This window comes from Saccostrea echinata, unplaced genomic scaffold, assembly GCF_033153115.1.
Source record: "Saccostrea echinata isolate AGI-Se365-2 ecotype Australia unplaced genomic scaffold, CSIRO_AGI_Sech_v1 ptg000040l, whole genome shotgun sequence".
Classification (NCBI taxonomy): Eukaryota; Metazoa; Mollusca; class Bivalvia; order Ostreida; family Ostreidae; genus Saccostrea; species Saccostrea echinata.
The window spans coordinates 6,072,221-6,098,546 of record NW_026889789.1 but is presented as its reverse complement, the minus strand read 5'-3'; the positions used below and the strand labels follow the sequence as shown (position 1 = coordinate 6,098,546).

At 34.1% G+C, this 26,326-nt stretch overlaps 1 protein-coding gene across 1 annotated transcript; it reads right to left on the bottom strand.

Moving 5' to 3' along the window:
* Window positions 1-1,585: 1,585 nt before the first annotated feature.
* On the bottom strand, window positions 1,586-25,657 carry LOC133200552 (uncharacterized HIT-like protein Synpcc7942_1390). The gene is made up of 5 exons (XM_061336335.1): window positions 25,490-25,657; window positions 23,808-23,951; window positions 23,093-23,197; window positions 2,574-2,646; window positions 1,586-2,351 (listed from the first exon to the last, which is right to left on the bottom strand). The coding sequence occupies exons 1-5, from the start codon at window positions 25,655-25,657 to the stop codon at window positions 2,260-2,262; spliced, it is 582 nt and encodes a 193-aa protein (XP_061192319.1). The 3' UTR covers window positions 1,586-2,259.
* Between the last annotated feature and the right edge of the window lie 669 nt (window positions 25,658-26,326).

Genomic DNA, 26,326 nt, shown 5'->3' with positions numbered 1-26,326 from the left:
TTGCATTGACGATGTATATATGGCGAATTTAGGTAATGATCTTATATATATATATATATATATATATATATATATATATATATATATATATATATATATATATATATATATATATATATAAGATGTGTAGTTTCAAACGAATGAATATAAAAGTGCGCATTAAAATCACGTGAATTATTTCTGTACCTTTAAATGTAAACTTTCTTATTATAATGTTGCTTTTTTTTTTTTTGACGTTTAATATTTATTTTTATCTTGGTTTCAACAACTTATAAACATGCCAACATGTTTACAATTTGATTGAGAATTTGACAAAAGAAGGTGATGGATGATAGAGCAATACATGCAAAAGCGTGCTCTTTTTTTTACACTTACTTTTCTAAAATAGCCTATCTTAAAAAAGTAAAAAAAAAAAAAGAAAAAAAAAGAGAGAAAGCCAAACAAGTCTTACATGTGTAACATTTCACTACTTGTGGTACTGTACCACTTTATTTTCCGGAGACATTTTACATGTTTTACAGCCGCAGAGTAGAAAATGATTGTTTGGCTGTATGTTGTTTTACGTCCCCTCGAGAATTATTCACTAACATAGAGACATCAACATGTACCGGTGAAGTGCTTCAAATTTAGACCTTTACTCGGCACTCAGGGCCATTGAACAGTGATCCAGGGATCCTTATCGTGCCTACGCCTGCCGTGACACGGGGCCTCGGTTTTTAAGACTACATAAGAAACTTTTACTTCAAAGTGCCGATCGCTTGGCGAAGGAACAATTGCTACCTATTTTTTATGGACTTAGGTCAGTCGCGGCCGCGGGGTTCGAATCCACGACCTTCCGATCAAAGAGAAAGTGCTCTGCCTACTAAATTTCCGCGACGTTAGGGTAGAAAATGGATTTGTCAATACTTTACATGTAAACAAAATCATTCTTTTACCCTTTCCGAGGTTCGGAAAGGCGTTGAAATGTATTTTCCTAGATCTTTTAAAAGCAGGAACATTTTTTGGTTTCACGAAACCGATGACATGTCTGTATTGGGGAAATACCATTTAATATTGACTTTTTGAAAAGTAATTTCACCTATGCTGCTTCTGCAAGAAAGTCAGGATCTTGTATTTCTTAAATTTATCTATTTAAATGTATTTTAATTTTAATATATTGACATTTTTCCTAAATATTTATACACAATTTACACTTTTTTGTTGTTGAAATTTTAGACCCCTGTAAATGCCCTAATAGCAAGGGCCTGAAGGATCACTAGAGTATAATACTACACCGTAAAGGGTCCTTAGAAGAATAAAACAAAACATCTTAATAGATGATCATGAAGATACATTGTCCAAAAGCAACTTAAGAAAAATAGGATGATCAGGGATGTAGATTAATTTACATGTCTGTACTTTTCAGTGCTTATAGACTCGCATTTATCACGAACACCATGCAGACTTCACACAGCAATAGTACTTCAGCACGAATTATAGTAACAGTAACCCCATCATATTCTTTAACATTGGCCGGTATTTAACATACAAAGATAAAGTTTTTTGACTCATTTCTATGTAGATAAAAGTCTACCTGGCTATTAAAAACTATGAAAATACTTTATTGTATTATACATTAAAAATTCTTATATAATTTATTCAATTGACCTATCAGTTACATGTACATTATTTACAATGATTATCATAGGTGAAAATGATCCATAATTTAGAAAATCTGGTAAAAATAACCTTGCTCATTACAATTTTGCACTCAGTCAGCCTCCTTGATGCCCAGGAGCAGAGACAATTTTTATTAATGACTCATTAATGCATTTTCATTATATAATCAATAGAATCCCAGCCTAAAAATAGATCTCCTAATCCGGAGGCCAGGGATTTAAAAATTTTGAAAGAGACACCCTTGCTCATTAAAACTATCACTTATCATGATTGCTTAATATTTCGAGGCAGAGAAGATGATTATGAAAGAAATAATGCATTTTCACTACATATTGCGAATCATGCCAAATTTTGAAAAAAAAAAATTGGTTACTTGATTCCTTAAAACCCTAAATAAGCTGACAACGTTTAATTTCAACACATGACAACAGACAACGGAGAATCTGAGTGACTCAGGTGACCTGATAATGATAATATTATTCCTTTACTACTGATTCTATAGCTTTAGAATAGATATATATATACATGTAAGAATAAAAAATAAATGAAATCTTGAATAATGACTTTGTTAATAATCTCTAGTTCTCCACATTCAAGATATCATCCAGGTGGCCAGTTCATCTGTCTTCCTCCCATAACATGTATGTGAAGATGATGCACTGACTGGGCCCCATCTGGTCCTTCATTAATTACTGAGGGAAAAAGCAGAAATCCATAAATTATGAGAAACAAAATGGGTGATATATACGGATACTTTGAGCAGACAATCTATGAAATTAAATAGAAACTTTTTTGTGTATCCATATGTTGTTAATGTTGTAATTAAATTTTAATGTATTATTTCTGTGTATACATACATGTATGTGTTTTACCTCAGTTTATGTGTACCATATGTAATACATATTTTACTTTACCTAATCTATATCCATTTGATAGATTCTCTTGCTCTGCAACTTGTTTAGCAATCAATAAAAGATGCCCTAAAAGCTGAAAGAAGAAATTTTACTTACACAAAATATTATACATATTACAATAATCAACATTTGTTTAATTACTTTAAGTCTAACTACGTGTATTTCAAAACGAGCAGGCCTGATATGTGACTACACTTAATACATTTTATGAAAGTATTTCACAAAAAGAAGCATACATAGACATGATAAATAGCACAATTTAAATGTTAAGCTGATGGCAAATTCTATATTTCTTCTAAATTTTTAAACAGAAATGAAGTGTAGGTCAAATGTAGCTTTTCATACAATTATACTTCAGTCTAAAACAATAAATATGTAGGAATGGATTGTGTAGATTATTTAACTGTTTCAGATGAAAATTAATTGTTATTTTCAACTCAAGTTGATCAAGCATAAAATCCATGTCAGTTATATTCTGCATCAAGAAAATAGAGTATTTATGTAAGTACAATATGTCAGTTTGGTTTTTGTATCACCTAAGATATGTTAAAACATGCCTAAATGTATTTGATATAGAATGTTCTATCGTTAAATTGATAAATGTCCTACGGACCCAGCTGAACAAGGGCCTGTTCTGAGACACAGTTAGATTATTCTAACTATACATGTATATACATATATATATGCTGTTCTTTAATAATAAGAGTCAATCACACATAACAAGACAATCAGATGAAGTAATCAATACATGCTTCATACAAAGAACAAATGGATAAGGATGTACCACAGGGTTAAGGCTTATTTTGATAATTATCATAATATTAGTGGAGAATGAACATTTATGTACAGTTTGACCCTCAAACAAGCTAGTGAGCATAAAAATAGGTCAATGGGCCACTACACTCACCTGAGTAATTTTAGCTCTACTTTTTTTTCAGATTGCCAAAAAAAAAGAGTTTTATATACCCATGAAAAATAATCATTGACCCTATATTACATGTATAACCCATCTCTAACTCTAAGGGTTTAAAATTGGGGATGCTACAATATCATTTTAATTAACTTGGCTTTGCAGTTATTAAGATGATTTTTTTTCCTGTATAAGGTAAACAAATTTTATCCCTGTTTTATCTTACTCAAACAAATGGGGCATAAATTGAAAAAGAAATTTGATCTACTCAACTTAGCAATGTTTGCATATGTGTGGGACAACTGTAGTTCTTAAGAAAAATTTTCAAAATTTATTTCCTATAAAGTCCCAAGTAAAACTTTGATCCCCTTCTGTGGCCACATCCTAACCCGGGGCCATGTCTTGTACAATATAGAATCAACAACACCTCAGGAAGCTTTCACATAGTTTGGAATTCCATATCAACATGACTAATCTGTTCTTGAAAAGAAGATTTTTAAAGATTTTTTCCCATATATTTCTATGTAAAAATTTGATCCCCCATTGTGGCCCCACCCAACACCTTGGGGTCATTATTTGAACAAACTGGAATCTACACTACCTGGGAATGATTCTGTATCAATGTGACTAATATGGCTTTGTTGTTCTTGAGAAGAAGATTTTTAAAGATTTTTGCCTATATATTCCTTTGTAAAACTTTGATCCCCCATTGTGGCCCCACCCTATCCTCTGGGTCATCATTTAAACACACCTGAATTTACACTATGTGTAGGTTTCACATAAATTCACAACTTTTTTGGCAAACGGTTCTACAGAAGATTTTTAAAAGATTCCACCTATTTTTCACTTATTCTTAATTATCTCCCCTTAAAAGTGGGCGTGGCCCTACATTTGAAAGAATCCTCTTCACTCAAAGATGCTTTGTGGCAAGTTTGATTGAAATTGGCCTAGTGGTTAGTTCTGGGGCCCGTTTTACAAAAAAACTTATGACAGAGACCAAAATTGAATCCCGCTTATAACTTTCTAATTTACATTAAATTGAAAATGGTTTTAATCTTTTTAAAAGTAATATAGAAAGATACTTTTAAGCTAGCAATTTTAAACAGAATAATTGATTTTGCAAAATGTTACAAACAACTTAAGATTTTGGTCCAAGTTCTTTTGTAAAACAGACCCCTGGAGAAGAAGTCAAAAATGTGAAAATTTAACAGACAGACAGACAAAATGTAATCAGGAAAGCTTACTTTAGGTTTTAGCTCAGATGAGCTAAAAAAAGAAAGTCAGTTGCAGCAGCTGATTTTTTTTTCAAGGTGAACATTTAAAGAACTAGAGCAGAGCTCGTTGCAAAGCAACGAGTAGGTCTTCCGTTGGAGCTGCGAGCAGGAAGAAGTGACCTTGAGTCAAGGTTATACCACATTCTAAGGTTATAAGCAATCTTGTAAGGGGTATCAACTTGCAATGCCTCACCAGTAGAAAGACAGTTAAGGAATGTTGTTTCTCCGTTGATGACCTTGAACTCGTTCAAATGACCTTGCATCAAACCATGATACACTCTGGTTATAAGCAAACCCCATCTATGTGTTACCGACTCGACAAGTTAACACATGTTCTTTCAGACCATTCATCCAGTCAAAACATTCTTTCCTTAGTGACCCTAAATTTAATCAACATGGCCGTAGGAACCGAGGAAGGGGGGGGGCGTGCCCCCAATAATTTTGCCGATATATAGATTACTGTAGTAGACATAGATACTATAGCTTGTGCCACCTCAATAAAAACGTCTGATAACCTTCTTTTTTTTTGCTTGTCAAGGAATTTTTGGTAGTTGGTGACCTTTTTTTTTGCTTGTCAGGAAATTTATGGTAGTAGTGCCCCCTCAACTGTCAACTGAAAATGTATGGCTGTGCCCCCCCCCCCAAAAAAAAAAACAACTGAATTTGCTTCCTATGGGCCTGATCAAGGCAATGATACACTCTGTATGATATCAGCGATATCCTTTTGTGCTTTTGTGTGTTTCGGACTTGACAAGTTCACAGTTTGCATTTATTGCATGATAGTGAGGGAGACATGAAGATTTCTTCGCCCATAAAAAATCATATTCCCCGAGGGCAACATGAAGATTTCTTCGCCCATGAAAAATCATACTCCCCAAAGGCAACGCCCGAGGGAAATATGATTTTTCATTTGCGAAGAAATCTTTATGTCTCCCTCACTATTATGCAATAAATTGTTTATAATACCGAATTAACCAAAATGCAGGAATTACAAAGGAGATCCAATGAATAAAGCAAACGTGCATTTGATGAGAACGATATGAAAGAGATGTAAGTTACAGGTACACCAATAGCCTCGTTTCATTAAAAAAAAATCCCTACGTGACAAGTTTGTGTGATCACACCAGTAACATTCAAACACCACCATTACATTTTTACACATTTAAATCGGCACAATCAATCAACGATAATATGTTGACGGTGCGACCGTTGGGGCGAGTGCATTGTTCACTTAATTTTATGATCCGCCTCTTCAAACAGCACGAGACATTTAGAACGTCTAGACTGTGACGTCTCATGACGTATGTTAGCTGTATTTCCATAAACAAATTTTGAAAAGTGCAAACATTTTAACAAAGAACGTTTAATCTACTATCTGTATGCAATTCCATTAATTAAGGTGATTTTTTGGGGTGAATTTTTAGTTGTTGTTACCGCGCGAACGAAGTTAGCAGCGTCGCTATAAACAATCCAACTCCTCACTCGTTTAATTGTGACGTCACAATCGTGAAACACGACGTTTTGTTGCAGGGCAAACATGATGGACACGTGACTTTCTCAGCCAATCAAATTCTATTTTACTAGGTCAAACTCCAAGGTCAAGGGATCATAATTGTTTTTACTTGAGGGAAGGTCTTAAATGTTACAAGGAATACACATGTGGTATTAAAAAAGCCTTAGCACCAACTGTTCAAAAGTTAAAACCAAGGTTAAAGTTTTTCAAAAGTAGGACATACTCAAAGGTCAAGGTAAAATAGTCAAAATTATAGGTATACAATGACAGGTCTTGTCACAAGAAAATTATCTATGTAATATAAAAGCCCTAGTACTAGTCATTCAAAAGTTATTGTCAAGGCTAAAGTTGTTTAAAAGTTGGTCAAACTCCAAGGTCAAGGTCAAATTGTCAAACATATTTATACCCAAGGAGGAGACTTATCACAAGGGATACAGATGTGAAGTATAAAAGCCATAGCACCAACTGTTCAAAAGTTTTGGCCAAGGTTATAGTTTGGTAAAATTTTGCAAAAGAGGATCAAACTCCAAGTTCAAGGTCAAGAGGTCAAATATGTTGGTACCTGAAGGAAGTCCTTGTTACTAGGAATACACATAAGAAATATGAAAGCAGTAGTTCCAACCAATCAAATTTTATGGGCATAGTTAAAGTTTTTGCGAACAAAGAGGCTAATACATTCTAACAGACAAATAGACAGGTGGACAGGACAAAAACTGTATGCCCCCCGGATCTTCGATTACAGTAGCATAAAAAAATGTCGGCGTCTTTGGGTTTTCGCATTGGCCTTAAATCTGAAAATCCAAAGGATTACAAGGTGCCTTACGATACGCTTTCACATCATGTTCTATAACCCAGAGCATATTGTCTGCAAAGATAAATATTCAATTCAGTATTTAATTAGCTATGCATAATTATCTATGTTGTTTTAAAAAGGAAATATAAAAAAAAATATTTCTTTTATATTTTTCGATGTAGAGATTTACAGAAAATGTTTTCCAATTTTAAGTCCTATCGCAATACACATTTTAAAAAAAGTGTGTGTTGGAGGGGGGGGGGGTGATTACATTTTTGCTGGGATTCGCCTATGTATGACCGTAGAGAAACAAAGAGTGGGGAGGGGGCAGGCAGCAACTAAATCAAAATTTACATATTAAAACTACAGCAAAAGACTATTTTCAGAAGGTCTGCCCCCCCCCCCCCCCCGTACAATCCGTACAACGGACCTGTGAAAAAAATACTGATCCTACATTCAGAGTCCCAGAGCACCAGGAAAGAGTGGCAAAAAGAGAATATCGTTTATTTCAGTCTATAAGTCGAATCAAAATATCTTTTCCTCAAGAGTCTTCTTTCTTTGAGTTCATCCCAGTGATCTGTGATTTATTTCATTTATTTTACGTTCTGTACTGGACTTGGAAAATGAGGATATCTTTAGGTTCCTGAGCTGGCCTTGAAGCCCGCAGAACAGATTTTCTGCTTTATGATAAATTCAAGTGATATGTAATTCGGTATTAATTTTGTGTTGATTTTTTTAATGTTAATTTCATCAAGAAATATGAAAAATTAATGTTTTAACTATACATAGTGAGGCATTTTTTGTGTGGAACGATTATTTTGGGGTTTTCACGATTTTTTCATATGGTACACATGATCAGTAAGTGCAATAAATATAATTTGTGGAAAAAATGTCCAACAAGCCCCGGGGTTGAATATCGGGGGGGGGGGGGGGGTGTCTGTCCACAAGTACCTGTTGTCAAGCCCGTAGAAAGCAATTTCAGTTTTTTTTGGGAGGGGGGGGGCAAATAGAAATTTCCACAGGTACTTGTACTCGTTTTTTCCAATGGTACACATGATGAATAAGTGTAATGAATATAATTTGTGGAAAAAAATGTCCAACAAACATCGGGGTTGAATTTGGGGGGGGGGGGGGATCCTGTCCACAAGTACCTGTGGAAATTTCTTGATACATAAACAGAATTTAAAAGCATGTATAAGACATCAATTGAAGGGGAGAGGGCACAGCCGTAATTAAAAGTTATATAGAGTCTAGGAAGGAATGAACTGTCATTAAATTTTGGTTAAGAACTATTACCTAAACTCTTCACTTTCACATTTTCAATTACAGATTCTTGTTTTTAAAAAGCTATACATGTACATTTATATGTATCTATTAGATGCATAAATTATGTTATTAATCATTTTATCTTAAAGGAAAAGTAAAAATCTCAATCAAACTTGTTCCGCAGACTGCAGGTGTGATAAATTCACAGCATGCAGCTAAAGCCTTAATTCCAACTTTGTTCCAAAATATTATTATTCAACGCGAAAAATTAGAATTAGCCGAAAGAATATTTTGAATCACTTCGGAAATGCTGCCGTAGCACCAGACTGAGTTCACAATATCGAGTGATTTTGATTGACAGGTGTAGCGCCGTTGTGCATGGATTTCGTGTAACTATACATGTACTGCAGATTGTGATTGAAAATAATAAACAAACAGATCTAAAGAAAAGATATTGTATACTGTACATATATTTGTTAAGAACCAGTTCATTCATGAAACGAATTTAGTCGTATTATGTGGGCCCATGTTAGATTTGACAGGTTGATTTACTAGTAGAAATTCAATGGACCACAGTCATTTAGGGTATTCCGAATCACCCCGCATATCGCGACTCTCGGTAATTAAGGTCTTCCGTTTCCAACGGAAGACCTTCTACTGATTGTGATGATTAAGATTATTCTTTTTTTTTTTCCTAGACGCCAACTTTGACGCTTCATATCTTCCTCATTTTTAAACAGATTTTGTTCAAATTTTCAGAGCTTTTAGACTTTACAAAACACTGTCAGAATACCGTAATACAATTCGGAAATTACCTTCTGTTCACGAGTTATTCCCCTTTGATTGAATTTTGCATGCCTCCGATTTCCAGACAAAGGCTCAGAAATGGTTATAATTGGAGCACAAAACCCTTTGAAATTGAAAAGAGGAAGCATTGAAGTTGTGCACATCGGTTTTTGTTTTTTGATTTTTGCATTAAAAATGGCGCTAGAGAGGGGTCAAAAGTTAGAACGCGGAAAACAGCAAAAAATTTGACATATTTTCCTTTATATCTTGAAAACTAGAAATATATTGTTAAGACGTGTAGAACAAAAGTTCTGCATAATTGCAAGGGCTTTCATATTATACTATTTAAAAGGGGCTGGCCCCTATGATTAGGGATCTTGGGCCCTTAAAAGTGTTTGCTTTATAACTCAAAAACGGTAAATATTTCGATCTGGATCTTGGGAACAAAATTGTTCTTTTACACCTTTTTGATCTAATGAAAATGTTGTTTTGTTCGAGTATACCATGGGTATTGCGTAATACGTATTAGAAAGCTGGCCAGGTAAACAGGTAACGTTTTTCATTCGGCAAGGAAATCAGACCTCTTCATGTGTATAACTTAAACAGACTTGCTATCAATAATATACCCTGCGGTATTTAATGTTAATTTTCTTTTTAATAAGGTTTAAAACGTAGTTTATGGTTCACTATTAAATTATTTATTACAACTAGTCTTTCTTTTCTTCTTTTTTAAATTAGATTAATAGTGTTCAAAAGCGGAGAATATTAAATCTATCTTTCTACGTTTATTATTACAACAAACTTTGTAAGTGATTTTAAACTGTATGCATTGAATAATTCACGATCATTAGCTGTATGCATATTACGGTCTCCATGTTCAGCTCGATGTTTAGTTATGTAACCCAACGCGCGAATCCCACGCCTTTGATCGAGGTCACCAGTGTACTAGCCACCTGTGGCCATAAACAAAGCTAGTATTTGTGATCGCGTATAATGTCAATTTTGTACAAAGAGCTATTAATTAATGGAAAGTTATGTTTTTAATTATATCGAATCAGTAAGATTACTTTACCGATCTTTTATAATCTTAATTCCAAACACTGGTGCATAAAAATCATTTTGAATTTTAATCGCTGTTTTTGTCTGTTCACGCAACAATACATTTACATCGAAATATTTCGAAAAAGCTGCCGTAATTAAAGTTGTTAGGTAACATCTTACTGATCTCAAGAAAACGTTATTTTGTTTGAGTCTTGTGTTCTAAATGAGCTAGAAGCATAACACATATACAGGTAAGCGTTTTCATTCAGCAAGAAAACAAGAGCTCTTCATGCGTGTAATTAAAATAAACTTACTATAAATAATAAACCTAGCTACATTAGATGCTAATATTCTTTAGAATCGGGTTCTTGAAGTGTTCTGAGCTTTATTTCTAAATTATTTACTGACAACTTTCCCTTTTATTTCGTTTGTTTTCAAATTTGGATAAACCAGTCTACTTAACAGGGAAAAAAGATAACCTTTTCTTCTTATCATATAAAAACAAACAATAAAGTTAGAAAATAAAACAAAACTTTAAACATAGACTATTCACAGCCATTAAGTACACGCCTTTTACATTCACCTTATGTGTTTACAATTATGTAACCCCTCTCTCGATAGCGCGTGGCAAAGGAGGTCACCGGGGATCAATCGGCGTGTGATCCAGCGACCTAAGGTCATACACAAAACAAACCATAGAATGGCCTTTCCAAATACATTTTGTAAACTAAGTGATGAGTGGATAAATATGTTGAATCTTTCAGATTATTTTATAATATCTTTGATTAAGTCGCTAGTACATTTCAATTTATATTTTATTCACTGAATTACAAGGAAGTTGCATATTAATTTTATTTTTATAAACAATGTATTTCTCGATATCGAGATAATTGCGCTTTGTGAAAAATTACTTTAAAATCATTCAGAATCTTTCATATTATTTCGTCTTACTGTTTATCACTCGCTCGTTTTAATCAACTAGTCTTAACTGACTTCAAATTCAGTGCATTTTGAATGCCGAAAAGACCACTTTGTTTGCGTATTAAAGAAACAGTTTATTTATCTCTCTAATTTTATTATTTAACGAGTTGCTATTTCTTTCATGAACATTAAACAGCATGTATATAATTATCACGATAATTGTACGTAGAAGTCACATTTTTAATTGTCAGGAAAATCGAAAATAAAATTAAGTACTTTTGAGTTTGTATTATTTTCTTCCTAACTTACAATATTATTTTATACAAAATACTAGGTCGGACGCAAGTAACCTAAATATTTCACTTGTATTTGAAAATTCTATCGAGCGTCGAATGAATTTTACCCGTTAAAAAGTGTACAAAAAAACCTTCCTATGCAGTTTTCTTTGGGAATCAATTGGCTTAGATAGTCTACTCCGACATGTGTTGACAAAACTCACGCAATGAGAAGCCATACATTTCAAACTTGTGACCTCTTGGTCAGTGCATGTGAAGATTACGCACGACAATTAGTGTCTGGAAAACGAAGTATGTTTTATAAATGATTTGACGGTTAAGATTTGTTCTCATTCCAAATTAAATACAAGTTTACGCAATCCCGTTATTTCTTTGTTATTTTATACCGTCAGTTATATTAGAGATTGTTTTAAAAACGTGTTGTTTAGGAAGATTAACCTTATGCATTTGTTTTATTTCATCTAATAAACTGAATTTTCCCATGATACGAATTACTGGTACATGCATGTAAGTACGCGTAAATGCGGTCTTATTTGTTTATGTGGAAGAGCGCCCAAAATAAATACACTTCGAACTCTGGAATTTCCCTATTTTACTGTTTAAATCATAGGTCCGCTCAGCTGACGAGTTGTTTTAATAACGGTTATAAATTATATTCAAAAAAGTCCTGGCCAGCGATCGTTACGCTTGGTTACATTGCAATTAAACAGGTATATACTAATAAGATATAAAGATACTATCGGTATATATATTTTCACCTAATATGTTTTCATTGAGTGTTTTCATAAAAATAAATTGCTGGATAATATTATGTTCTCCCTGATCATATCGATAGCGCGTAGAAACAGCGGTATAAATGAACACACGCTTTTGTGTACAAAGCAAACGTGTAAATCAAAAGGATGGAGAAAAACGATGAAATAAAAACATTTCTCTATCAACTGAAATTATTGTCTTTAGACAGATAAAAATAAATGAATATTCGCCTGAGAACATGTGAAAATTATACCCAAATACAATGTAACGAAGGATTTTCGGTTTAATCCGAGTACACAATAACAATGTTGTGTACACGTACATGCAGAATACCTCTTTTTTATCCTTCGCCCATGTGTTCCTCCTTAAAGGAAAAAATTATCAGTAAATTATATTATACTGAACGAGGTTGAAAAATGACGAACTTTATTTCTTAAAATTAACAGCAATTATCAGACTTTTCTCATATCACTGTAAAAATGCCCTAAAAACTAAAACCGTCTGGTTTGACTTTGTCAACGCGTTTTAGATCGGGTTCGAGATTTTTATTAAATATCTGGAGTATTTTGCTTATTCTGCAAGTCTTTATAACAAGATTAGCTTTTTTTAAAAAAAGCTGAGAGTCAGCCACTGGAATACAGAAAATTTCTTTCTTGGTTTGTGATGGTATATGATTTGTTTTATCCATCATGTTGTGTTCATTAAAAGTCATTGTCGTCTAAGTTAAAATTCGCCCAGTCGTTTTCTTATTTGTAACATAATTCTGTACATAATAAATAATAAAGCATAGAATAAATTTTAGTTAAACTACATCGTGATCATTATGATGACCTCCAATTAATTTCTCTTAGGCGCGGACATCAGATAAAGTTCGTCTCAGAAATGAACAAAGCCACTATGATCCCAATCATTGAACGTGTAAGAATGTATACATTTTCATTTTTACTGTTAAATTCTATAAATAATATAGATTATGATGCTGAAAAGGAAGGGTTAGATTGTGTTAATTATTATTAGATAAAAGTTTTTTAATCGTGCAGGTTCGAGGCAATGCATGATAGGGGAAGGGGGAGGGTGCATACTGTATGTATATTTAATTCAATTTCTAAATTTAAGCATCCATTTTAGTGTTATTAGGAAAGAAAAGAATTGCTTCCAAAATAAAGTAATAAACTGGAGATTCAAAATATTTTATACATACAGTACGTATACCCTAAAATGATACTGGATTCCATCTCGCTCACTCTCTCTAATTGGGGGGGGGGGGCTGTCTATAAATCCGCGCAGTTTCTCTCAACTATCGCAGTTCTACTGTGGTCAGTTTCTCACCTGTGGGCGCGGTTCACGTGCACAAGCGGCACTTACATGTACATGTCTATCATCGTGTAAATTATAAGACTTTACACATCTTAAGTGATATTCTGACGTTTTCATAACTTTCATCATTAAAGTAAAGAGATTTTTTTTTTCACTGTCTTGGGACCTTTGTGCAAGTGGATTATTGTGTGAATTCCGACCCGTACCTGTCTAATGCAAGGTATTGATCGAGGGAGTCTTGCATCAGGCATTCAGAGGAATACACACAAATCCTTGAACTTGCAACGGCGATTGAGGGTATATATCAAGTGTTAAATGTGCTCTGCATATAAACTTCTCATCTTCTATAAGAAGCACTGAAATATTTTCATAGTATCATATTTCCCACTTAGAACAATCTCTTCTTTAACGACGAAGAACAATGCAGTCTATAAATAGATCGAGGTCGCGTCTTTGTTTAGAGGTGTTTGTGAAGAATCACGCCCTTTGGTTGGAGCAAATAGCACGAGTTTCTTTAGAACAAGTCGTGTACATCTTTTTCCCAAAATTCCAAATTATGCAAGCGTACTTGCAGTTTTATCCCACCGTAACTAGTCAGCCCGGGGGCTGACTAATGAAAACAAAAAAAAAAAAAAAAAAAAAAACACTGGCAGATTTAGAGGAGGTTCAGGGGGCCTGCAAGCCCCCTTTTTGTATCCAAAATATACACAAGATTTAATAAATCAATTTTTATGTGGCTTTGGGGCCCTACCCCGACCCAAAACTGGTCGGGCCCCCTTTTCTAGATTCCTTTATCCGCCACTGAAAAAAAGAATGTGTTCTTCTCTTGGATATCGATATCTGAATTATATTTTAATTAAACATCCTGTCTAATATATCATGGGCGCCCATAATAGGACGATTATTTGTTTTTTAAAATAAAGTGGTTCTTACAAATGTTAAAAAAAACTTACAAACGGCTAAGTAATTATTTAAATCATCTAGAACAAAAGTTAGTTTAGTTATTTGCTTACATAATCTAACTTTTATAAATTAACACGAAAGTCGTGCGATCGTATACAAATACTCAGAAGCAATCTTCATATTTAATGAACGTATAGGTGAATAAATTGCCTCATCGCTATACGTATACCTCCATCCCCGAAATAAATAGAATGTTTTCCTTCGCAGCCGGTTATGTAAGTACAAGTGAGGATGGAGCTTTACAGAAGCAGGTGATGAATTCCGAGAGAAAGGCACTGCCTATTTTATATACATGTACATTCCTAGGGACCTGGTTTTCTGAACCGATGTCACTGTTATTCAAAGACCTAGCTAGAAATTCTCTCTCTCTCTTTGAAATGCAGGCCCGTCGATCGTAAAAAAATGACAAAATAATTTCAATTTTTATTATTTACATTTGCAAATATTTTTCTTAGATGAATCTATTTGAAGAGAAAATATGTTCAATTCTGTACAAACTTATTAGGGGGTCAGAGATCATGGCGTGACCGTATCACACAGCGAGATGATATCTTGTCTACATATTTCTGTCCCGGTGACACTGGTTTCGGAACTTCTAAGCCGTTAAAGCGATGAAAAAGATAAAATTATTGAATCATATATGTTTTTTTCGTTCAACAAATGATCATTAGTTCTTTCTTCGGTGTGAAGAATGTTTTTAATTAGCCTAAAATCACGCTTACCTTTTTAACCCGAAATTCCTTTGAAGGTATGTAAACTGAAGACGATATCACCGCTTTTGACTTCATATAAAGAACTCATACAATAATAGTAAGATCATTCTCAGTAGCGATCATTTTTTTTTTTTTTTTTTTGCTGAACAGCAATATAAGTATTCAAATGTTGGAGCGAGGCGAACTCTCAAGACCAAACAGCTTCTAGGTCACTTCGCGTCACAACATAGCATGAATACGGCGGGCCGTTCGTATAATAAATGCAGTTCTTTTCAGAAAATTCGTCTCAAATGTAAATAAAAGTAATAAACAACAATGTTAAAAAGTTCTCTGGGAAATGAACTTGGTTGGTACCTGATCAAATCTGTGGAAAATTTCCAACATAGCATACATTCATTTTATTTTTCAAATCTTGATTCCAGGGAGAAGGTTTGGGCCGGAAAGAGTGTTCATAAGTTAACATAGGAATTTATATATCCCCCCAAACGAAGTGTGTTGGTTTGGGATGGGGGTGTTTTGAGTCTTGGAATCACACTGTCCGTCTGTACGTGATAGTTTGCCTAGGATATAACTTTGTTATGAAGAAACTGGAAGGTCATACTTGGTACAAAGATTACTAATGATCCGAGGGTGTGTCATGGTTTTGATCCAACATCATTCCGGCAAGTTCAAGGTCACTTAAAAAAATAGCAAAGTTTTGTCCGACTCATTTATCTGTAATAGAGAGTCACCGGAAGCTCACTGGATACAGGAATTGCTTATGACAAAAAGGGTTTGCCACGACCTTCATTCAAGGTCATTCCTGTAAGTTCAAGGTCACTGACAGAAAAGTGTAAGATTACTGTATGTGCTATAATTTTGGAAGCTCATACTAGGAACAAAGATTGCTTATGATCCACCGGTTTGAGATAACATAGTACTAGATTGGCAGAAGAAGTGGCAAAACTCGTGCCTGGATTATAAATTTATAAGGGGTGGGAGGAACACAGGAAACTTTTTCTCAGATTTTTTCCATGCTACAACTTTGTAATATAAAATCACTGGAAGCTATTACTTGATACAGAGATTGCTTATGATCCAAGGATGTGTTTTGACCTTGATCCAAGGTCTTTCTGGTAAGTTCAAGGTCACTGACAGAAAAGTGCAATATTCTTTTTCAGGAATATCTTGGTCATTGAGTATCACTGGAAGCTCATAATTAGTTCAAAGGTTGTTTTTGACCTTAAAATAGGTCATTTAGGCAAGTTCCAGGTCACTGATATAATAAGTGTAAAATTCAAAAAGGTCTAGTCGCCCATGTGGCGCAGTGGTAACAGTGTCTCCTCTAGAGTCGTGGATTAAGGAGTTGATCCTTATGTCGCAGGTTCGAATCCCACTATGGGACGCAGAGACCGATCCTTCAGATGAGACCGTATAAACTGAAGTCCCGTCTGGCAGTAGGTGCTGGCACGAAAAAGATCCTTCACTGTTCAATGGCCATGAGTGCCGAGTATAGGACAAAATTTGCAGATCTCCATCGGCAAATATGGTGGCGTCTCCACATGATTGAAAAATTCTCGAGAGGGACGTTAAACAACATACACACAAACAAACAAACAAAAAGGTCTTTAATTTTGTAATAGAAAAAATTGCATGCATTTGCATTTCACTGAAAAGATGATAAATATATCATCCAAAGTGTGTAATGGCCTTGACTTAAATTCGAGGTCACTTAGAATATGATGTTTTGGATGAATAGTCTGAAAGAATACGTGACTGTGAATTTTTTTTTGTCGATGACATACAGATGGTGTTTGCTCTTAACCATCTGCAGAATGTGTCCTGGCTTGACGCACGATTATTTGGACAAGTTCAAGTTCACTGACAGGGGAATTTTACATTCTTTTACTGTCTTTCTACTGTTGAAACATTGGAAGTTGATGCCCCTTACAGGATTGTTTATAACCTTAAAATGTTGCATGACCTTGACTCAAGGTCGCTATGTTCTGTCCGGAGCTCCGACGGAAGACCTATTCGTTGCATTGCAACGAGCTCGGCTCTAGTTTACCTTACCGCTGTACCTCGCACGACACATGCACAGGTGTGACAACCAAACAGTCATTATTAGTAAGGTCTATACTTATTGCATACAACAAATAAAGAGGTAAACATAATGCATTAACTAAAAGAATTAATTATTTTAATTCATTAAAGCTGAACATGATTCGTAAAAGCAATGTGTCCGCCATTTTTGTTCGGATTCTCGCTATATCTGAAGACCCCTATATAAAGGGCCTGACTTGGACACTGTTCAGTATAATCAGTCGACACCGGTGTAGACGGACGTATGCTATACAGCACTCGGTAGCGACAAAAATAACTGTAATACCTCGTCTAATGCAGGAAAGTAAGATACAAAAGAAACTTACAATTATAGTTGTACAGGTCAGTGCAGTATACAAACAAACACAGATACACGTAACTACAATAAAATGTAAACAAAGGTAATGCAAGATAACCAGCACGAACACGGGTCGCCATTCCACGCCGATACCACGCGATAATAAAGCAGTCAGGTGTAACGAATGCGAGAGTATACCCTGGTGTTGATGTATCGTAGATATAATATCGAAAATGGCGTATGCCTATTTACGAGTCGTGTTCAGCTTTAACTTCCTATCCCTTTCGAAGAAAATGCCCATGTAGAAACGTTGCATGGTATTTCTCATCGATGTCGTGACGTTGTTGGTGGATGAAACATGGCATATAAGGTATCGATAGAACGGCAATTTTATAAGCTTTTGTGAGTATTATTTGTTTTTAATAACACCTCAAAAATATACTAGTTATGGCCGCATTTGTAGCCCCCTACAGTTTTGAACCACGTGTGTACTTGCCCCTAGCCAAATAAATTGCACACGCTACATGTATACTTGTTATATGTCGACAGATTATTATTTTTTTTATAACATTGTTTTTCTTAATTGCAAGGGGTATGAAAGTAATGATTTGACAAAGCATCAATGTTGATATGTACGAGTACACGTATGCAGTGCATATACGTCATTCTTGATAATCATGAAATCTAAAAATGAGTTGGTTTAATTCCTTTTCACAATTTTTTTTATCATCATTATATCATTATTTGGTAGCCTACTCGTAGAATTATGACAGTTCAATGTTAATTATTTGCATTAAAAAAATCACATAGGTAAAAAAAAAAATTACATAATTATCATGATTATATATACAGGACAACAATTTACAATCAGGTAATTTCAGAAAGTAATATTCTGTTGGTATTTGCTTTTCTGCATGATCCGCCTCTGAGAATGTTGTTTTATAGTGTGTCTACAGAAGGGGGGGGGGGGGCTTTAATAACTTAATAAAAAAACAACAACATTCAACAAGAAAATAATTCTTTTTATTTTTTGATACTTTTGGTAAACAATACCAACTAATTCATTAATTATAATGTTGTTATCTGACTGTTTTTAGCCACCATTTACCAGGTGTTTCGAAATACCCGGAAGTGACCTGCAATACACTAAAAAGGTGATGTAAATATAACCCCTGTCAGGGCCGCTGTATCGTAGATAGACTCACCGTGTAATGTAGATTTGATTTTTCATTGAATTGGCTTTCCTTTAATACCAACCAACCATTTATAAACTTGTTAATAAAATCGTTTACAGTCAAAATGTAAGAAGTGATTCGGAATACTCTAAATGTACCCGTTATAAAAACAACTCATTATCAACTCAGTGGACCAATAATTTACTTCAAAATAAGCTATAGATCAATAAAATTGATTTCAGATTAACCAATATTTTGTTGCAAAGATAATGTAAAACAGAGACCGGGGATTTTGTATTTCTCTGTATTTTAAACACTCGATATGCGTACATTTGGGCCGCTCTTGCATATACATGTACACTTGTACATTCAAATTCATGATCGTGCTTATAAAAAGAGCATGTTCTGTACTTGCATGCATGCATGTATGTATGTATCCGTAAAACTTTTCGATTTTCCCGAGAATTCATCCTCACAATGTCAATTAAGGTTCCGAAATACCTTGACATTGTGAGGATGCCGAGAATTGAAAAAGTCACCTTCACTTACAATTATCATGCATGTGTACATGTAGTTTAAAACACGAGACAGAAAAATAAATTATTGCAAACTTAATGGTTAAGTCGGCAATTAAAATGCGTAAAACTTGAAATGAATAAATGCACGGGTGGTAAGGATTGATAAAAATAAGTGTGAGGTAGAGTAAAATAAAATAATATGTAAGATTCGAAATGATTTCAAACCCAATTTTCCATTAATCACTATGAGTACACAATGTATTTTAACACCGATATGACCCCGGCTCTCTGCGGCCACGTGTGCACGAAGACTGGGTTACAAAGCGACAGAGCAGAATGTAAACTGTGCTGTAAGAAGGCGTGAATTATTGTATGTTTAAAAGTATTATTTGATGTATATAGTTTAATATTTAATGAAAAATTAAATGAAGAAACAATTAAGAGACTGATAGTAAAAATTATACTTTACACAAGTATTAATACTTAATACTTCCATCACTAATTGCAATTATTTGCCTTAGCACCTTTTCAATTACAATTGAAATAGAATACAATTACACGGGACAGAGAAATTAATTGTTTGTTTTGTTTTTTTAAAAAAATCGTATTGCTGTGTCGACAGTGAACAGGCCGGTAAAAGTGATTAAAATTCGAAATGATTTAATGCACTAGTGTTTGAAATTAAGATTAAATCAAAGATGCAATTACACGGGACAGAGAAATAAATTGTTTGGTTTTTTTTTTTTGTTTTTTTTTTTAAATCGTATTGCTGTGTCGACAGTGAACAGACCGGTAAAAGCGATTAAAATTCGAAATGATTTTATGCACTAGTGTTTGAAATTAAGATTAAATCAAAGATGAGATTAAGTTATCTTAAAGATTCAATATATAATAAATAAAAAAAAACACAATGTTTCATTAGTCGTTGTTTCTACACGATGGATTTAAAACGTGATCACAGTCTTCACAGATATTTGTTTTGTTTACATGGCTTATGACCACAGGTGGCTGGTCGATGGTGACCTCGGCAACGTGGGATCGCGGGTTGTGTTACATAACTAAAAACATCTAGGTGAACATGGAGAACATAAAATGCGTACAGTTAATGATCATTAATTATTCGATGCTTAAAGTTTAATATTACTTACATAGTTATATAGATACATTTAATTCCTTCCTTTATTTGAAGACGTTGTTCCCTTTAAAACTAAATTAAAAAAGAAAAGAAAGTTGTAAAAAATAATTTATAAACGAACCACAGAACACGTTTAAAACCTTATTTAGAAGAAAATTAACATTAAATACAGTAGGGTATATTATTTATAGCAAGTTTGTTTAAGTTATACACATGAAGAGTTCTGATTTACTTGCCGATTGAAAACGCTTACCTGTTTACGGGACCTGCTTTTTACCTACATATTACGCAATACTCGAACAAAACAACATTTTTATGAGATCAATAATGTGTTAAAGAGCAACTTTAATTCCGAAAGCCATATCGAAATATTTACCGTTTTTGAGTTATAAATCGAAAACTTTCAAGGGCTCTAGTTCCCTAATTTTAGGGGCCAGCCCCTTTTAAATGATATCAAATGAAAGCTCTTGGAATTATGCACAACTTTTATTCTACATGTTTTAACAAATTATTTTTAGTTTTAAAGATATAAAGGAAAATATGTCAAAATTTTTGCTCTTTTCTGCGTTCTAACTTTTGACCCCTCTCTAGCGCCATTTTTAATGCAAAAATCAAGAAAGAAAAACCGATGTGCACAACTTCAATGCTTCTTCTTCTCAATTTCAAATGGTATTGTGCTCCAATTATTACAGTTTCCGATCCTTGTCTGGAAACCAGAGGCATAAAAATTTCAATCAAAGGGGAATAACTCGTGAACAGAAGGTAATTTCCAAATTGTATTACAGTATTCTGAGAGTGTTTTGTAAAGTCTAAAAGCTCTGAAAATTTGAACAAAATCCGTTCAGAAATGAGGAAGATATGAAGCTTCAAAGTTGGCGTCTAGGAAAAAAAAAAAGAATAATAAGAATAATCTTAATCATCACAATCAGTAGAAGGTCTTCCGTTGGAAACGGAAGACCTTAATTATCTGCCATGAGTGCTAATTTAATATTATTACCACCGTCTGGTAATAAGCCAGGAACAGGCCTTAACTCTTAACTTCATAACTAGTCACTGAAGCATTTATAAAATGTAGGTCAGATGCAGCATAAGGAGCTTGCATTATATTACAAGTAAAATTTCAGTAGATGTACCATACATGTATCAGCACAATAAGGTGGCTTATTTAACTTGTGAGATAATCCAGAAACTGATATCCATGTTGAGCCAAACCTTGAGAAGACTGACATACAGACAGACAAACATACAAGGTGAATAAGGTACACCTCCTACTACCTTATAATAATAAAACAAGAGGCCCATGGGCCGCATCGCTCACCTGAGCACTGTGGCTAGGAAATAAGCAGAAATAAGTTCAGTTTTGAGAAGTATAAATGCATAAGTCGCCCCGAACTACCCCTAAAAAGGAGGGGGTATGATTTGAACAAACTTGATTTAACGCTAAGGATGCTTATACATTTCTTTGCTAAACTGTGGCTTTTTTCCTATAAGTTTGAACTTTCATTGTGGTCCCACCCTACCCCAGAGGGTCATGATTTGAACAAATCTGAATCTACACTACCTGAGGATGCTTTCATATAACTAATCATGGCTTTGCTGTTCTTGAGAAGAAGATTTTTTTAAAAAAAATCCTATGTATTCCTATAAGTAGCTTTGCTAGACCATTGTGGCCCCACCCCCGGGGGTCATGATTTGAACAAACTGGAATCTACACTACCTGAGGATGCTTCCAAATAGATAATGGCAAATCAAGACTTTGCTGTTCATGAGAAGAATTTTCGTATTTATCCTATGTAAAACATTGCACGTCCTTTGTGGCCCCACCCTACCCCCTGGGGTCATGATTTGAATAAAATTGAATCTACACTACCTGAGGATGCTACCATATAAATATGACCAATCTTAGCTTTCTGGTTTTTAAGAGCATGATTTTTCAAGATTGTTCTTATATATTCCTATGTTCAACTTTTTTCTTACATTGTGGCCCCACCCTACCCCTGGGGGTCATGATTTGAACAAACTGGAATCTTCACTACCTGAGGATGCTACCACATAAATATGACCAATCATGTCTTTGATGTTCTTGAGAAGATTTTTTTTTTTAAAATTCCTATGTATTACTATGTATAACTTTGCTCCCCCATTGTGGCCCTACCCTACCCCCAGGGGTCATGATTCGAACAAACCTGAGTCTACACTACCTGAGGATGCTACCATATAAATATGACCAATCATGGCTTTGCTGTTTCTTGAGAAGAAAACTTTTAAAGATTTCCCTATATATTCCTATGTAAAAATTTGCTTGTCAATTGTGCCCCCCCCCCCCCCCCTAACTCCGGGGGTCATGGTTTGAATAAAATTGAATTTACACTACCTGAGGATGATTCCACATAAGTTTCTTCTTTACTGGCCTAGTGGTTCCTGAGAAGTAGATTTTTAAAAGATGCCATTAATTTTTCACTAATTTGTAATTATCTCCCCTTGAAAGAGGGCGTGGCCCTTCATTTGAACAAACTTGAATTCCCTCCACCCAAGGATACTCTGTGCCAAGTTTGGTTGAAATTAGCCCAGTGGTTCTGGAGAAGAAGATGAAATTGTGAAAAGTTTACAACGACGCCGACACCGATGACAACAACAACGACAGACAATGGACAAATTTTGATCAGAAAAGCTCACTTGAGCCTTCAGCTCAGGTGAGCTAATAATACATAATGATGAACATATTGTAAAATTTCACTAGTGTAAACTATGAGTTATCTGACCTCTTTATCCTGTATGACTGCATCACTGATTCCTAGTATTGGGGACTTTGGAATCACTAAAAAGTGCACTGGGGCTTGTGGTGAAATGTCTCGGAAAGCCATACACTAAAAATAGAATTACAGAAATAAGCAGAACATAAAACAATCAGAGAAATCAAATCATAGTATGATTATCATCTTTATCAATTCAATAAAATAAATCTAATTATGCTACAAAGTACATGCTTCAGATAAACTGTATCTTGGACATTCATAGTTACCATGATAGTTACAGACTCTCTGGTTTCTGTCTGTCTTGAACTATTTTTTTTTCCTTCTAATGTTACAAATCTCTGCAATCATGCAATCAAAGATTCGACTTTCATGTAACTGACCTTTTTTTAAACTACCTATTCCTAAAATACAATTTCAAAATGGAGTAGTACAATCTCTATTACTGATAACGTTGATAACTACGAATGAACCTTAGATTTTAGTTTTAGTGACTGCCGCAATCTCTTTAAGCAAAGCCTGAGCAAAGATAAATTTTGGACTGCTGGACATGGATCTAATTGATTTTTTTCTGCAGTAACCCAAAGTCAAGAAGAAAATTTAACAAACTATACAGTCAGACAGACTGACAGAATTTCATCAGAAAAGCTCACTTGACTGAGTTGAGTCTCTGGTACGAGTTACATCTGTCAATATACATGTATGGCAAAAAAGCTAAACAAACCAGTTCATCTTCATATATGATATCTGCTGGGATTGACTTATCGACAATCTTAGAGAAAATGGTTGGTTCCCCCATCCTCTTTGCCCCCTGGGCCTTTTTAACAGGTCTAGGCGGCCTCTGTTTTTGGAGGATAGATTTTATCCTCTGAAAACAGAGGATAGCAGTCTTGCCACCTACCGGAATTTTCAAAACTAAGGGCAGTTAACTCTTAACCAAACAAATAACAGCAACTCTTGCATTTATGAACCGTACGCTGATTTCGAAATAAAACAAATAAAAGGTACAATTTCATATGATGATGGATACATGTAATTCCAGATATTAAATTAATATAACTATATTTTTGTAATTGCCGTCAATCAGTTATTCGGTATACAGCTTGGAAAACAAATATTGCACTTACCTGCCTGTGACTGAGGTTAATTATCTGAACCAGCTGATTTTCCAGTACCGTAATTATGTGATAAGCAGTTTAGAAATTTTGATAAACAATTTTTTTTGAAAAATTAAGTTTAATAATTTATTATTTCTTTCATTTAATAATTCTTAAGCACATCACTTTGTAATATTTTATTTGTTTATGTATACACATGGCTGTATGAATATATGTTAATTTCTTAGTAAACATGTCAAATTATTTATTTTATTTACTTATGCTATTCAATTTATTTATCTATTTTTTTAATAATTCATTCAATACATTTATACTTTTATTTGCTTAAATTATAAAGCAGAGTATATTTTGCGTTTTAAATACGTTTAAAATGTGCGTTTCCTTTTTTGTTTCCTTTTTTTTTAATTAAAAGAAAATATAAAAGAAACATTAAAGTCCTTTTCTATTTGTCTAAATAGAGAAAAATCATAAAAAATAAAACAAATAACAAGAAATATTCAGTAATAGTGGAGCGCAAAAAGTGCTAACTTTGAAAATAAATTGCAAAATATCTAGACTTAGAATCTCAAATCGCCACATACAATCGATAGTTTAATGTTTGAACTTTTATTTGCATGTACTCTGGTGCTTGCACTTTTTGATTAAAGGTAGGCACGAGGTGTTTGAAAATTACCTGTGTTATCCTCTGAAATCGGAGGATAAACTATCCCACAATGCAACGCGGTTTCCATATATGGTAAAAATTTCGGCAGCCATATTGAATTTAGCTATCCTCCAAAAACGGAGGCCGCCCAGACCTGTTTAACCTCATCAGATAAGAGAGGTCTACTTATTGTATAATTCTGTTCACAAAAAGAAGAGATTATATTTAGTTGTTATCATTGTGTTGCAGGCAAAAATAAAGAAATGAATAAATAAAATAAAATATTTTTAGAATTTCAGTCATAAATGTACAGAGGTAGCAATTCAAAGATACATGTATCATAATTAAAGTTTAGTACCTTTAATTTACATGAGAAAAAATCAAGTTATCCACTAATCAGTTAAATCAAATTTACTAACTATAATTAAAAGGTACAAACACTATATATAATTTTGCAAAATAACCACAGACACTTGTTTCGTATACGGGGCACCCCTACTACATGTAAAATAAGTAGGGGTGCCCCGTTTACGGAACAAATGCCTGTGAAAATAACTCTAAAATCAAATAAATCTGGAGTTTATACACTTACAACTAGAACATTTTACAATGGAACAAGTTAATATTTTTATCAATCATAATTACCTTTGACATATTAAATGTGTAAGACTGTTGATTTCCTTGTACAGAATTTGTCAGATATTTTACAGGTGTAACCGATTTATACTTGTAACTGTCACATCGGTCAAGCAACATTGGATGACATATTCGTGTTCTGAGCAGGTGAGCAGAAAATTTTCTTAAACTGGCCATGATCTTAACGTCCAGTTTACGCAGATATCATATCATATGGAATAAAAATAAAAATTATAAACGGCAAACCGAAATTACATACAGTAAGCAAATATTGGTATTCCGATCCCGATTGACGTGCAGCTTGACATGGTCTTCACCGTCTTGTGGGAAACACGGGAAGGACAGGGAACTATTTACTACAATAAAAACGATCAGTAGCCGTCTCATTTTTATCCAGACACGTGTGCTAAGGTAAGGATGACTCCATTCTGATGATTCACAATTCTTTTACAGTGTAATGATATTGATCTGAAAATCTTGTATAGTGCAAATTTAAGCATGATTCTCCTTAGTATCAACACTATTTATTACTCATATAGTATGCAGTTATTTCATGTCTGATCAGTCAATACACCAGAATATATTACCCTAGGTGCTGGGAACAGCTGAATGTGGCCAACGGCCTGTTTTCTAATGGATTGGACTGTGTATTTTCATGTAAAAGTTTGCAGGTTGATTGATCAGTCAGAAAATCCTGCACTGGCCATTTTTTGATTTCTCTTCTCCCTTTTCTGCACTTTCACAAAATGTGAAGCTTGTCATGCAAAGCACAATACGTGAACAAACTCATGTGCTTCAACATCTAAGGAAATATATTTTCATGTTTTATTTCAATACATGACTTAA